The sequence below is a fragment of the Oncorhynchus clarkii genome, chromosome 6 (genome assembly GCF_045791955.1).
Source record: "Oncorhynchus clarkii lewisi isolate Uvic-CL-2024 chromosome 6, UVic_Ocla_1.0, whole genome shotgun sequence".
NCBI lineage: Eukaryota > Metazoa > Chordata > Actinopteri > Salmoniformes > Salmonidae > Oncorhynchus > Oncorhynchus clarkii.
This window is the reverse complement of record NC_092152.1, coordinates 72460256-72476437: the sequence shown is the minus strand read 5'-3', so window position 1 is coordinate 72476437 and position 16182 is coordinate 72460256. Positions and strand designations below refer to the sequence as shown.

Here is a 16182-nt window from a genome sequence, read left to right as displayed (position 1 = left end):
ATGATGTGAAGTAGGGTCTAAGCGAATACATGCAAATATACAACAACAAAAAATTGGAGTTTATGCAGTTTTAGGTAATTGACGTTAAATGCTTAAACATTACATGATTTTTATTAAACCTTACTTCTTGAAAAAAATTAAATAGTTTGAGAACGCTGTTTGTAAGCTTTTAAATGCCGTTGATCTTTCCAGTAATGAAGACATGGATGTCTCATGGTATGGTGGGGTATACAAAAGGGGTAAACTTTGAGCACCTTTTTATCTCCTGAATTCGGGTCAAAAAAGTAACTTTCTGACCACTTCCATGGGCAAACAGTACGGAAAGTTTTGTTTAAATCAAAAGGGATGCTGTCAAATAGTGATTGAATTCAAATGGATTTACCCCATATTGTTTTGATATAGGGGATCTTGAGATATATCAAGGAATTGCTTCCTGATATAGCCTGGATACCCTACACTGTGGTAAACCGTTGGGTTGAGCGTGAAGAGATTGATACAGAGACAAGGAGGTTATAGTCTGCAAAAACAAGTTTACTAAGACAGAAAATAAACATAAAAGAAAATCACTTAGGTTTGGCTCGGTCCTTCTTCTCCACTTCTGCTTGCTGTCGGCCTCTCCCCTCTCTCTCTCGCGGTGTGCCACAGTGCTCCTTTTATTTGGCCTCCACGACTGGTTGGCATTTTCCCCTAATTACCTCCACTTGGAGTTGTCCGTGTCGGGGTGCCCAGCTCCTGTATTCCTAGCAGAGGGAGCCAACATCGTCTTACGTACCTCCCCTCTATTACCATCCACTGGGGTAGACCTCCTTGGATACCAACTCCCCCCTAGCCCTGACTGGGAGGGAGGCATGCTCAGGGCTAGGTTTGCATCCCTCCTGGAGAGTGCGTCCGCATTTCCGTGCTGGGCCCCCGACCTGTGGATGAAAGAGAATTGATGTAAGGACAGGAACCAGCGGGTGACACGGTCATTCGTGTCCTTACCTCTTGCCATCCACACAAGGGAGGCATGGTCAGTGATCAGGGTGAACTTTCTCCCGAGGAGGTAATACTTGAGGGTGTCCATTGCCCACGTCACGGCGAGACACTCCTTCTCGACAATTGAGTATTTCTTCTCCCCCGGGAGGAGCTTCCTGCTGACATACATGATGGGGTGCTCCTCGCCTTCCTGCTCTTGGAACAAAACGGCCCCTACCCCTGTGTCAGACGCGTCTGTCTGGACCAGGATGTTTTTTGAGAAGACCGGGGTGACGAGTACCGGGTGCGAACACAGCGCATCCTTCAGGGCCTGGAATGCCGCCTCTGTGTCCTCCGTCCATCGCACCGTCTGGGGTAGCCGTGCCTTCGTTAAGTCTTTGAGGGGGGAAGCTATTGTGGCAAAGTTAGGTACAAATCTACTATAGTACCCTGCTAACCCCAGGAATGACTTCACCTGCCTCTTGGTTCGGGGGACCGGCCATCCCCTAATGGCAGCAATTTCTTTCTTTTTTTTTCTTTTTTTTCTTGGGGTTTCACATTTCCCCTCCCGATCTGATAGCCCAGGTACTCCACCTCGGTGTAGCCCTGCTTGCACTTGTGGGGTTCATGGTCAGACCTCTTAGCGCATCAACCACGGCCTGTAACCTACAAAGATGTGACTCCCAACTATCACTGTGCACAGTTATGTCATCTAGATAAGCAGCTGCGTACTCACTGTGCGACCGCAGGACACAGTCGCTGAAAGATCGCTGGTGCCCCGTGGAGCCTGAAAGGCAGAACCTGGTAGTGGTATAGCCAGCCCCCGGGGGTGGAGAAGGCAGTCTTCTCCCGGGAGGCCGCTGCCAGTGGCACCTGCCAGTACCCCATCGTCAGGTCCAAGGTGCTGACGTATCTCACCATCCCCAAGCAGTCGATCAGTTCGTCCACCCGGGGCATGGGGTAGGCATTGAACTTACTGACCTCGTGCAGGCTCCGGAAGTCATTACAGAAGTGGACGGTTCCATCCGGTTTAGGAACCAGCACTATGGGGCTAGACCACTCACTGTGTGAGTCCTCCAGTACCCCCATTTCTAGCATTGTCGTCACTTCCCGCTGGACCGCCACCTTCCGGGCTTCTGGTATCCGGTATGGCCGTTTACGCACTTTTTCCCCCAAACGGGTGTGGATATGATGTTCCACGAGATCCGTGCGCCCCGGCACCTCGGAGAACACGGCCGTATTCCGCTGGACCAACTCTCTGAGTCGTTGGGTTGGACTGAGGTCTTCCCCCATTGCAACTTCAACCGAGGGCGGGCCCTGCTGTGGCCGGGTCCACGTTATGTACAGATCCTCGCGTGCGTGCCATTTCTTCAGTAAGTTCACATGGTAAAGCTGGAGGGGTTTTCTCCGCCCCGGATGGCGGAACTTACAGTTGACATCGCCTACCCGCTCAACGATGTCGTAGGGCCCATGCCACGTAGCCAGGAATTTACTCTCCGTTGTAAGGATCAGCACCAAGACCTTCTCACCTGGTTGGAACTCTCGTGGTTGGGCCCCCCCGGTTGTAGACACGCTCCTGGGCTGTCATCCTCTCCCTCATCTCCTCCACATGTTCTACTACGCTGCGAAGGGGGGTCTGCTGCTCTTCCCAGACCTCCTTGGCTAGGTCCAGCAGCCAGCGGGGCCGACGACCATACAGGAGCTCAAAGGGGGAGAACCCCGTGGATGCTTAGAGTACCTTGCGCACTGAAAACATCAGGTGGAGAAGCTGGTCCCAGTTCCTCCCGTCTCTCTCGAGGACCTTCTTCAGCATCTGTTTTAGGGTCTTACTGAAGCATTCCACCAGCCCGTCCGTTTGTGGATGGTACACACTGATCCTCACCTGTTTTATTCGTAACAGATTGCAGACATCCTTCATCACACGAGACATGAACGCGGTGCCCTGGTCCGTCAGGATTTCCCGTGGAATACCCACCCTGCTAAATAAATGGAAGAGCTCCCGTGCGGTACCTTTTGCTGCCGCCGTGCGTAGCAGGATTGCCTCAGGATACCGGGTGGCGTAATCCATGATTACCAGGATGTGTTGGTGTCCCCTCGCGGTGTTCACCAATGGACCCACCAGATCCATTGCCACCCGCTCGAATGGCACTCCTATAATGGGCAAGGGTTTCTATAATGCACCCTCGGAGCTGTGATCTGGCACTCAGGGCAACTACGGTAGTAGTCCTCCATGGCGCTCTTGACTCCGGGCCAGTGGAACCGGTTCCCGATCCGCTCCCTGGTTTTCTCCATCCCCAGGTGTGCCCCAAGCAGGTGGGTGTGGGCAAGCTGCAACACAGTCCTAACATACTGGCTGGGTATGAGTAATAAGTATTTTGTCTCCCCATTATGCTTTACTACCTGATACAATAAATTATGCTTGATTGCGAAGTGGGGGTAGCGCCAATCACTTACCCCAGGTAACAGTATGCCATCCACTGGGGATGGGGGTCTTCTTACTGGGCAGTTCTGGAGATTGGGGTCTTCTAACTGGGCCGTGCTGAACTGACCAGTGAGGATTCCCGTGTCGAGAGGTCCGTCTAGGGCCTCCACCTCCATAAAGGGGAGCCTGAGGTCTTCCTCGCACGGTTGCTCGCTTGCCAGAGAGGGGTCGTCTCCCTCCTCCGGGTTCGACTCGGGCCCAGTGGACACCTCTCGTGGCGGGGGTTGGGTTGTACAGGCCACCATCCTTTTTCCTTTTCTTCCCGTGCGCGCCTCCCCAGGTACCTCCTCCACAGTGCCTGGAAGAGAGGGCAGTCTCGAAAGAGGAGAATGGACACAAGTAGGTTAGGAACAGCTCCTCTATGAACATTTGAACATCTTGGCCATGTTCTGTTATAATCTCCACCCGGCACAGCCAGAAGAGGACTTGCCACCCCTCATAGCCTGGTTCCTCTCTAGGTTTCTTCCTAGGTTCTGGCCTTTCTAGGGAGTTTTTCCTAGCCACCATGCTTCTACACCTGCATTGCTTGCTGTTTGGGGTTTTAGGCTGGGTTTCTGTACAGCACTTTAAGATATCAGCTGATATAAGAAGGGCTTTATAAATACATTTGATTTTGATTTACACAGGACACTGTCACCACCTCGTCCCCCGGTTCCTCTTTCCCCTCTCGTGTGAGCCACTGTGGGTGGGCCAGGGTCACCACGCTGCCGGAGTCCAGCAGAGCCCTGGTGTCAATGCCATCGATTCGTACAGGAACCATTGCAGGGGCCGTCTCGGTGTGCACCCAACAGGAGGTGATGTAACTCGCCATCCGGGTTACCCCAGAGATGGGGGATGCAGAGGGCATGGCCTCCTCCCGGCCGGGACAGCTCCACGCGAGGTGCCTCGGCTCACCGCAGTCATAGCAGCGTCTCTGATCTGGGTCCATCAGCCGCCGACGTCGTCGGTTTGGGTCACCCTCCTGATTCACAGCCTCGGCTGGTTCTGTCCGGACTCGTTTCAGCCCCTCGCCTCTCTTTGTGTTGTTCGGCCCCTCGCCTCTCTTTGTGTTGTTCGTCCCCTCGCCTCTTTTTGTGTTGTTCGTCCCCTCGCCGCGTCTCCGCTCTCCGCTCAGGCCCATCTCAGCAGATCCTAGGTGTTCTGGTGAATTTCCACCGTGGTCAGCAATTCCTCCAGGCTCTGGAGGTTCTGCATGCTCAATGTCTTCTTCATCTCGTATGGCAGGGCCCGAAGGTATTTATCCAGGACGAGCTTGTCGAGCATCGGGAGGGACGGTACTTCCGTCAGTAGCCAGCCCTTGGTCAGACGCACCAGGTCGCTCATCTGAGCACGGGGGGAAAGGATGGGGTCAAAGGCCCAGTCATGGACCAGTTGTGCACGGCGTGCGAGATTGAACCCATAACGGCTCAGGATCTCCCGTTTGAGTCCCTCATAATTTGCCGCCTGGTCAGCGTTCAAATCAAAGTAGGTCTTCTGGGCCTTCCCAGAGAGGTAGGGTGCCAACAGGCTGGCCCACTGGGGTTTGGGCCATCCTTCCCTCTGTGCCGTCCTCTCGAAGTTGCACAAATACGACTCCATATCATCTTCCTCCTTTAACTGAACCAGGAACTGATTCGGGCTAGACTCCTGAGCCCTCCCAACCTTCAACTGGGCTACGTCCGCTACCAGTCTGTGGTTTTGTTGGTGCTGGTCCTCCAGTGCTTGCTCCTGGAGAGCCTGTTGCTTCTCCTGGCTGAGGATGAACTGAGCCACCAGCTCCTCCATGGTAATCTCCGTACGCTCGACCTCCACCATATGTGGTAAACCTTGGGATGTTGGGTTGAGCATGCAGAGATTGACACAGAGACAGGGAGGTTTTAGTCCACAAAAACAGCTTTATTAAGACAGAAAATAAACATAACAAAGAAAATCACTTAGGTTTGGCTCTGTCCTTCTTCTCTACTTCTGCTCGCTGTCGGCCTCTCCCCGTTCTCTCTCGCGGTGTGCCGCAGTGCTCCTTTTATTTGTCCTCCACGGCTGGTTGGCATTTTCCCCAAATTACCTTCACTTGGAGCTGTCCGTGTCGGGGTGCCCAGCTCCTGTATTCCCAGCAGAGGGAGCCAACGTCACCTCACGTACCTCCCCTCTATTACCATCCCCCGGGGTAGACCTCCTGGGGTACCACAACACATACAGTAATAATGATAGACCTGGATGGCGTTGTCCGATGATTTGCTGTGACTACAAAACAGTCCAATATAACAACTTAAGTCCAGTAGAGGACTGTCTGTGACACAGTACTGCACATAGCCTAGTTCTTCTAATGTATGGTTTAATGAAATGCACCAACATGATATCTGACACCCTTTGATAAGATCACATCCTTGCAGGTGAGTACAGTGGGGCAAAAAAAGTATTTAGTCAGCCACCAATTGTGTAAGTTCTCCCACTTAAAAAGATGAGAGAGGCCTGTAAATTTTCATCATAGGTACACATTGTAGGATTTTTAATGAATTTATTTGCAAATTATGGTGGAAAATAAGTATTTGGTCACCTACAAACAAGCAAGATTTCTGGCTCTCACAGTCCCACAGACAGTAACTTCTTCTTTAAGAGGCTCATCTGTCCTCCACTCGTTACCTGTATTAATGGCACCTGTTTGAACTTGTTATCAGTATAAAAGGCACCTGTCCACAACCTCAAACAGTCACACTCCAAACTCCACTATGGCCAAGACCAAAGAGCTGTCAAAGGACACCAGAAACAAAATTGTGTATTGTGAGATTTTGAGTGAAAACCTCCTTCCATCAGCAAGGGCATTGAAGATGAAACATGGCTGGGTCTTTCAGCATGACAATGATCCCAAACACACCGCCCGGGCAACGAAGGAGTGGCTTCGTAAGAAGCATTTCAAGGTCCTGGAGTGGCCTAGCCAGTCTCCAGATCTCAACCCCATAGAAAATCTTTGGAGGGAGTTGAAAGTCCGTGTTGCCCAGCAACAGCCCCAAAACATCACTGCTCTAGAGGAGATCTGCATTGAGGAATGGGCCAAAATACCAGCAACAGTGTGTGAAAACCTTGTGAAGACTTACAGAAAACATTTGACCTCTGTCATTGCCAACAAAGGGTATATAACAAAGTATTGAGATAAACTTTTGTTATTGACCAAATACTTATTTTCCACCATCATTTGCAAATAAATTCATTAAAAATCCTACAATGTGATTTTCTGGATTTTTTTTTCTCATTATGTCTGAAAATTACAGGCCTCTCTCATCATTTTAATTGGGAGAACTTGCACAATTGGTGGCTGACTAAATACTTTTTTGCCCCACTGTATATCCCCCCGAAGTCTTCAGAAAGCTAACAAATTAATTTCCACTTTGTTATCATCCTTTGATTCCTATTGCATGGATAGTTTGAGGGCTTCTGGCATCTTTTCTTGCTTAAAAATTATGAATGACTGAAGTTTAAACTTGGTTATTAGGCCTAGTTGGTGTTTTGCTAAGATTCCTTTGCAGTGTTTACATTTGAGATGTTTCTCTTTGAGATGTCATTTGAGAATCTGTGGAATATATCCTTTTCAAGATGCCTTCTTTGATTCCTATTGCTTGGGCTAGTGTTATACAGAAGTTAGCCAATATTGTGCCTTATCTAGCCTTATCTCCTAGCAACACGTTGAGCCCTCTGTGCATTCAAGGCAAACTGATTTTAAGGTTCCCCCGAGTAAAGCATGTGCCACTGGCCTCTGGACACGTACAGTTGTTTGTCACTGGCCTATACAATGGCAAAGCGGAATGTTTTTTTTTTTTTTATGTTTACAAATTAATAAAAAATGGAAAGCTGAAATATATTGTGTCAATAAGTATTCAACCCCTTTGTTATGGCAAGCCTAAATTATTTAAGTCACATAATAAGTTGCATGGACTCTCTCTGTGTGCAATAATACTCATTCTAAAATCCTGTTGAGCACTGTCTCATCTCTGTACCCCACACATACAATTATCTGTAAGGTCCTTCAGTCGAGCAGTGAATTTCAAACACAGATTCAACCACAAAGACCAGGCAGGTTTTCCAATGCCTTTCAAAGAATGGGCACCAATTGGTAGATAAAAAAACATTTATTAAAAAAAGCAGACCTTGAATTTCCCTTTGAGCATGGTAAAGTTATTAATTACACCTTGGCTGGTGTATCAATGCACCCAGTCACTACAAAGATACAGGCAACCTTCCTAACTCTCTTGCCGGAGAAGAAGGAAACCGCTCAGGGATTTCACCTTGAGGCCAATGGTGACTTTAAAACGGTTACAGACAATGTGCAAATCAAATTTGGGGGTGGTCTCTAAATAATGAAAATTCAACTATTCTCCTATTTGTTTAAAATGTTGTGGTAAATCTGTTTTACAGTGATAAATATTAAAATAAATGCTTCCAAATTAAACAAACACCCCCACCTCTCTGTCATGGTTTAAACCAATGTATTTCTGTGCTTGGCACTGTCCACTCAGTACTGCTGTATATCGGCCTTGAGTTCCTTTACGCATAGATTTTCCTTGGTGCTTCCTAATTTTCACCATTTGTTTTCCAATGCGTCCTTGATTTAATAAATTACCTATGCCTTTATTCCAATGCATAAGATCTTTCCATTGATTTATCATTGTTTGCTTTTGTCAGTCAGCTGTTTAGAGCGCTCATTGTGTTGTTTTTCAGGTCTGCGCGGGTACTGGTGTTCTCTGTACCATCCGTGGCCAAAACTATTTATTTAGCTTTTATTATTTTCTATCAATATTTGTTTTCTTTCCTGGAACAGCTGATGGTCGACAATATCACTAGCCTACAACTAGACACCAATGCGCATCCAATCTAGCCAACAAAAAGGCTGGCTATACGTTAATGACAGTAGGCCTGTAAGGTGACTCGGTTAGAAGAGTTCAGTTAGAAGCATTCAATTTTGCAAGGGCATAGACCTACATCTGTCTTCACGGTGAAACATATTGAAATGTTACATAGGCATACTTAGATTGCATTTTCAGAGATCTCCAAGATTCATGATTCTATACAGGCTTCAATGTTCTAATTGAATAGTTTTAAATGCTTAATGACAAATAACACTGTCATTAATGTAAGGAAAGAAAGGTGGTGTTTTATGTCACACAATCTGTGAAGACTCCAATCATTAACTGGGGCTCCCGAGTGGCACAGTGGTCTAGGGCACTGCATCTCAGTGCTTGAGGCATCACTCAAGACACCCTGTTTCAAATCCAGGCTGTATCACAACCGGCCGTGATTGGGAGTCCCATAGGGTGGCGCATAATTGGCCTAGCGCCGTGCGGGTCTGGCCGGTGTAGGCCGTCATTGTAAATAAGAATTTGTTCTTAACCTTTTATAAGTTAGTTAGTTATTATTTTTTACATTTAAATCATGAACTAGGGTGTTAAACATGTTTTGATTCAACTCATGTATTATATTGAATGTAGGCTACCTGAGTATATTCATGTGTGTAAAATTACCTTGGCATAGAGGGTAGGCTACCAGCAGGGGTATGGTCCTCGTGAAGGGTAAATGTAAGTAAACATTGTTTACCCACACTTTTCAGAAAAATGCATTGTAGAGGCAGTATAACTTAAAAAAATATATATATATACCTTGCCCGGCAGTCAGTTTACCCACATTCTTTTTACCACTACATCACTGGCTACCGGTAGGCCTCTTGAATTTCATGGTAATACACATTGTAACATATTCTAGTAAATTGTGTGTGTTAGGGTGACCATCCCGTTTTCCCCGGGACAGTTTCAGGCCCCATTTCAGGTGTCCTGACTTTTCAGGCTACAAAAAAGGTCAATTTGTTTGACAATCAGATTAAAATACCATGACTGGTTGTGTTCATGACACATTTAAAAGATAATTCATTTTTACAGTTTAAGTGACGTCTTTATTATTAGGCCCATACTATTTTTTGGAGACCCCCGGAAAGTCATGATGTAATTCACACTGGTTACAGAGCTTAATGCCTGTGATAGGAGAGAACTGAGGATGGATCAACAACATTGTACAGTAGTTACTCCACAATACTAACGTAATTGACAGAGTGAAAAGAATGAAGCCTTTACAGAAAAATAAATATTCCAATACATGCATCCTATTTGCAATAAGGCACTGAAGTAATACTGTTAAAATGTGGAAAAGCAATTCACTTTTTTCCCTGAATACAAAGTGTTATGTTTCAGGCAAATCCAATACAATACATTACTCAATACCACTCTCCATATTTTCAAGCATAGTGGTGGCTGTATCATGTTATGGGTATGCTTGTAATCGTTAAGGACTGAATGAGTTTTTCAGGATACAAAATAAACGGAATGGAGCTAAGCACCGTCAAAATCCTCGAGGAAAACCTGGTTCAGTCAGCTTTCCACTAGACACTGGTAGATTAATTCACATTTCAGCAGGACAATAACCTAAAACAAAAGGACAAATCTACACTGGAGTTGTTTACCAAGAAGACAGTGAATGTTTCTGAGTGTCCCGATTTTAGTTTTCACTTAAATCTGCTTTAAAATCTATGGCAAGACTTGAAAATGTCTGTCTAGCAATGATCAACAACCAATTTTACAGAGCTCGAAGAATGTTGAAAATAATAATGTTTAAATATAGTACAATCCAGGTGTGCAACGCTCTTAGACTTACCCAGAAAGACTCACAGCAGACTTACTCAGACTCACAGCTGTAATCGCTGCCAAAGGTAATTCTAACATGAATTGACTCAGGGATGTATATACTGTACTTAGGTAAATAAGATATTTCATTTTCAATAAATTAGCTAAAATGTCTAAAAACATGTTTTCACTTTCATTATGGGGTGTTGTGTGTAGATGGGTGAAAGAATCTATTGAAAATCTATTGAATCAATTTTGAATTCAGCCTGTAACACAACAAAAACGTGGAATAAGTCAAAGGGTGTAAATTGTTTCTGAAGGCACTGCATCAGACATGACCTGAGAAGACAGAAGGAATTAATGGAGGGCTCACTAAGTGGCTTGTTTACGGGGTGCTACATACTTATGGCTGCAGAGGGGAGGAACTAAAGGCACCTTACATTTATTTCAAGTGCCCATCAATTGAAGCTGTCAGGTAATTCAGTATGATGTATACGATTTTAAGCAGATATTGGATGTCTGAATGTTCAGCTTGGCAAAGGCAGGTCCATGGTTCTTTCAGTTCAGACTGATTGCTCCTCCAGTCACAGTTCTCAACAATAAACACACTCGACACTCAGCACAGATACTGTACTGCACAAAGGCATAGTTTTTTAGAGGAAGTCAATTGTAACCCAGGAGAGCTTGTGGCCTAGTCAAGACTATTCTTTTTTTATTAACCTAAAATGTCCTTAGTTTGACAGTCTCATGGCATTGACAAAGAACATGTGATTTTGCTCATCAATCAGTTAAATCTGTCTATATAATGTTATTCATCCCGTAATTTAGTGAACTAGACTGCCTCAGTATTGTCATTCTAGACATGCAAAGCCTTCCTTCATCAGGTAATGTAATTCCATGCTTCATTAGTACTGTGAAGTTTATCATTTGTCATCAAAGCCAGCTGTCAATAAATAATTAAGTTGCAGATGAGGAGAATGAAATATTTTGGCTGAAGGAAGGAAGATTGCTGTCTACATTTTAATTGCATACACACATTCTGTGTGTGTGTGTGTATGTGTGTCCAAGGTTTTAATTAGCTGTGGTGTGGCTACAAAGCAGCACCTGTTCATAGTCTGCCTACTTTTTGAGCTCTACTTTCACCTTCAACAAACATCATTATTTAGCATATTTACACCTATAGAAGAAAACATTTAGGCTAATGATTATATAGCAAATGGGCAGACAGTTCAGGCACTACTCCTCTTTCATCTGAATGAAAAAGATTAGGAGCCTAACTGCAAACCTGGCATTTATTGTTTATTACAGTGTAATAATTGTGGAAGAAACACAACTATAGATTTTATTTAGGCCTACACCTTTTTGTTGCCACACAGACCATGAAAGTGAGATGGCAGTGCATGTCGAAGAAAGAGATGGAGGGGGTGGAGAGCGAGATAGAGGAGACCTTTATTATCTTTGTGTGTCCAGGCATCATTCCAATGTCACATTTTTAATTTGCATTCCAAGCTGAAACACTGCATCTCCCTTGCAGTCAAGGGAAACAATGTGCATTTCCATCCACAAACGATCAGTAAATAAACTCTAATGGGGTTCTGACAGTTATGTTTGAGAGGATTGAAAAAGCAGAGAGATCGATTTGATGACATTCTATCTGCCATAATTACTTTCTACTGAGATCTGGCGAGCATGAGGAAGCATATGGTTCCTGTCTGGTAGGATAGCCTACGTGTTAATATATTCTACTGTATCTCTGTGTGTGAACCAAGCCTATGATGATTCTGTTTTAGAAGGTTGTGGAGACCAACCTCTATTCAGTCTGTTAGGCTAGTACACTAGTAAAAGGGTACACACAAAGCAGGATATCAATCACATCGGAAATGATGTAAGAAGTTTGTTTCCCTCATTCAAAACCCCATTTCTAATAGGCTAACTTGTAATATGTGCTCTTTGCTATTGCATCTTTATTACTCCTGTTTGTATATTACCATAAGTATTTATATATTCCTACTACCAGTCACTTTTTATGTATAAACCCACCTCAACCATTCTAGTACAACTGCACATTGAAAAAGGTACTTGCAGTGACCAGTGTATATACTTGCATTCTCGTGTTTCTTTAACACATCGTAGTTCTTGTGTGATTTAAATTTGTACATTTTATTATCTATAATATTATTATCACTGCAATGTTTGGAAAGAGCTCTCAAGGTAAGAATTTCACTGTACAGTTTTACACCTGTTGTATCCTGTGTACGTGGCAAATAAACTTAGAAACAGGAAACTTATTTGACTTGTAAAATAAATCAGTGATGATTAAATGTGTATTATAACAGCATAAGCCTCTTTTTTTTGTGTGTTCAGGTCTGATGGGCTGTGAGAAGCAGTAAACATGGAACACTTTGAGGCTGCTCCAGGTTGGTAAGTACAGTCTGCGTTGCCTTGTTGTCATTCACATACATGCTAGGCCTTTGCAATACATGGCACTTTTGCTGGCGTTGATTCATTGAAGGAAGAAAGCTGCTAACGCAAAAATGTAGTTTGTCTAACCCATCCTTTTTTGCCTCTAAATATGTAATTTGGGGCTTCATAAGTGCCAATAGTGTTTTAGTGAGCTGTTGATTAGTTTTGAGTGCAGTCGTGCCTCTTCTGTCTATACGATTCGTCATGCTAATTCACATTTTAATTAATGTCCGTCAAGCCCTATGGTTAAAGCAATATTCACAGGCTTGACTACCCCATTAGAGGTTTTAGTACTGAGTAATACATGTATATGGTTTGTTTAGATTCTCAATTCCACAGCAAGCACAGTAATTCTGATATTTTGGAAATGCTTACAATCAAATGCAATTATATTTGGGCCTATCTTTTATGGAGCCGTTATGGCAGCTCTTACTGATAGATCTAACGCATGTTCTCAATTTAGCCAGTCTGTACAGTACATTGTGTTCAATCAGTCTGAAAGCTGACATATCACTCATGTAAGGTTTCTTTTAGAATCCATTACAGTAATATCCTTCTCATGAGACTATTAGCAGATCACTCAAACATGATTGGGAGATTGGCTAAACCAAGAATGTGATAGTACTGTAAGACCCCTCTGGCTTAAAGCAATCTAAGACCTGTGGATCTGTAGTGACCCATTTTAAGGTCAGACGTCTCCCTGACCTGACCCTGATATCTCATTTCCTCCCCACTGGGCGGGCTGTCAGGTGGGCACACCCTCCCTAAGGCACCTGCAGCGCAAGACACCGGTCCTTCCCTGTGATACACTCATCACATGCCTCCCTCTCCCACAAATGAGCTGTGATTGAGGTGATTTGGATTTCCAGAGGCTGTCACAATGGTTTTGACTAGCAAATAGACGGGTGGTAATGGGAGAGACAGGCCTGTTATGAGAGCCCTGTCAGGGATAAGATAATGCCTCAGAGTGAAGAGGTTAAAGACACCGCTTCCCTGTTAATAATTAATTGGTGTCCATGTGGCGGATCCACTCCAACGCTCCCAGTCACTTGATAATTGCTTTACATTTAATTTGGCTTTGGAGAGCGTTTTTCAAGCCAAGTAAATTGTGCTTAGTGTTAATAATATGAACCTGTCTTCAGACACCGGTTTGGTCAGAAACCAATGGTGACGAGACAAAGGTAGGCAAAGTGTGCCAATTTGAATGCTGGAGATGGTGTCTCCATTTCGAAGTAGTTTATCTTAAACACTATTTTACACTGTCGTTTGACAGGGAAATATGTCTATGGTTCTGTGATTTAACAAAGAAGATAATTGTTACCATATCAAAAGTTAATTTAGGGAATAATACATTTTTACAGTTGTATTATAGTATGACTAATTAGGGGATTCATAATAATATTACTTTAACCTGGGATGGATTAAAAGAGTAGGCCTATTGTACACCACAGTAACTCACTTCTAGAATGTATTAGAATGCTATCATTTGAAATGAAAAGTCTGAATAGGCATCTTATTGCGTACTATAAGGGGGAAACGGAATGAACCCTTTACTTTTCTCAATGTCAAGTGTCTCACCTAAGTATTTCCCAACTTTAATCCTCTTAATAAAAAAAAGCTGCCAGGTGCTCTTTAGCATTTTGGGGTTCTGTGCTGCGGCAGCTTGCTCTGGTCTAAACAGTGGGGGAGAAAGAATCTGAGTTACCTTAAGTAGCAGAGCTGTCACCACAGTGACAGTGTCAGGCCTCCTACTGAGGCGCCCTCCAACTGACTGGCTCCTAAGGTCATGTGAGTTAAACTGCCCAGGTGTATCTGTGTGCTCCGGTGTGCAATTAAGTGCTAGACAAAAGAGAACCAGCAGACGTCAGACTCCGGCCCCAGAGGACAGGAGTTGCTCATCCCTGACCTATATAGTGATTAGGGCTGGCACAATTACTGCATAACCAACAGTTATGGATGAAGATTGTCATTTTAAATAAAATAACCGTTTACTTTTATTTTATACTTTTTTTGTGTGTGGAACGAACAGCTGATTAAAGACGGGGGCTGCCGGGCATTCGTGCGGTTGAGTCGGTTTCTGCGGTAACATGGATTCTTAACAATGTGATGAAACTTTGTTGCTCCTTGCTGAAACAAGCAAAGAGTTGTAGCAAACAACTTTTTGGTTGCCTAGGCAATGCCCCCTCCCTGCAGCAGCAGCACGGCAACACATGCAGTCAGGAGCCGAGGTGAACCCTATTAGAACGGTGACCACTGTCATTTGGCTGACCAATAACCGTCACCCAAAATTCCATGACTGTCACAGTCCTAAAAATGATGTTAAACAACAGTTCAACAATCCTATTTCACTGCTGAAATAATCCTGTAAAAATTTACATTGTTGTATGATTGTTAGCTGTAGTGTGATTAGACTGTATGCCTGGATGCACCCAGAAGGGGTCATCTCAGTCTGCCTTCCGCTCCTTCCCTGAGGTGTGTGTGTGTGTGTGTGTGTGTGTGTGTGTGCGCGCTTCACCCAGCTATAAAGCTCCTCATCTGTAGATGACAGCAGCAGATGTTTGTGGAGCTGGCATGAAAATGGCTTCTCAGTGGAACACTGCCCGTGTGAGCAGTGCAGAGAGGAAGGTGCCCCACACCCGTATGGAGGATGAGGCTGACCTCCAGGTAGGTAGAGACCACATCCATGTTTATTCCCAGTTTCCCCCTCACCGCCCTGGGGCACTAGTACCACCCTCTACCCCTCCCCGGCTGACCTCTATACTGCCTCCATCTGCACCAGTTTGCTCCGGATTCCACCCCCTCTCGGGGCTTCGGATGCTCTCTTTGCCAAATCTGCAGCAGGCAGTGCTCAGCCTTGCATGTGCAGAGATAATGATCAAGTTAATTAGACCTGAGATTGAATGAACTGCGGCAGCAACTTAATCATTTGTAACTTGATTAGAAATACTATATTCTGCAACTCCAGAGACTGGCAAACTTTCCTTGTTTGAGTGCTTGAAAATTAAGGTCCACTTTAGGATCCAGGTCTTGAGATAATGTTGCAATAGAAGCAGGGAAATAAATCCGAGCTCGTATATTCAAACAAGCCCATAAGCAGAGGGTAAATTTCCTTGTGAATGGTTTTACTGAATTGACAGAGCAGATGTGAGTTGCCTTTCTGTTAATGGTTCCTCTGTTATCCCCATAGCAAATATACTCATTTGGGAGGAAATTAGGTCAAGGTAGCTTTGGTGTCGTCTGTGAAGCCACCCACAATGAGACTAGGAAGAAATGGGCTATTAAGAAGGTGAACAAAGAGAAGGTGAGTGCATTCGTTTTTCCCATGGGCCATGGTGAAAAGAGACACTCTAAAGTCAGTCTAAAGTCAGTCTAATGGCTACTAGAACAGCCCCACACCTCCAGTGCACTCACTCAGCTTCTTCCCTCCATGCAGGCTGGAAGTTCAGGTGTCAAACTGTTGGAACGGGAAGTGAGCATCCTGAAACGTGTGAACCATGCACACATAATACATCTGGAGGAAGTCTTTGAAACACAAAAGGTAAGGGATGCTTTCTTAGATGTAATGGAGTCAATATCTCAGTAGTGTGTGTGCAGACGATTGCATAAGCACCATGAATGAGAGCGAGGCTGGTCAGATCTATTTGT

At 44.7% G+C, this 16182-nt stretch overlaps 1 protein-coding gene across 2 annotated transcripts in view; it reads left to right on the top strand.

Annotated features, from left to right (window-relative positions):
- Nucleotides 1–16182, top strand: part of LOC139412222 (serine/threonine-protein kinase 33-like) — a 36533-nt gene that overhangs the window by 10223 nt on the left and 10128 nt on the right. For both annotated transcript variants that reach the window (XM_071159049.1, XM_071159050.1), the window contains exons 2-5: nucleotides 12439–12495; nucleotides 15057–15201; nucleotides 15725–15838; nucleotides 15971–16075. In XM_071159049.1, the coding sequence (XP_071015150.1) occupies nucleotides 15079–15201; nucleotides 15725–15838; nucleotides 15971–16075 (342 nt within the window). In that variant the 5' untranslated portion in view covers nucleotides 12439–12495; nucleotides 15057–15078. The remainder of the gene's footprint in view (nucleotides 1–12438; nucleotides 12496–15056; nucleotides 15202–15724; nucleotides 15839–15970; nucleotides 16076–16182) is intronic.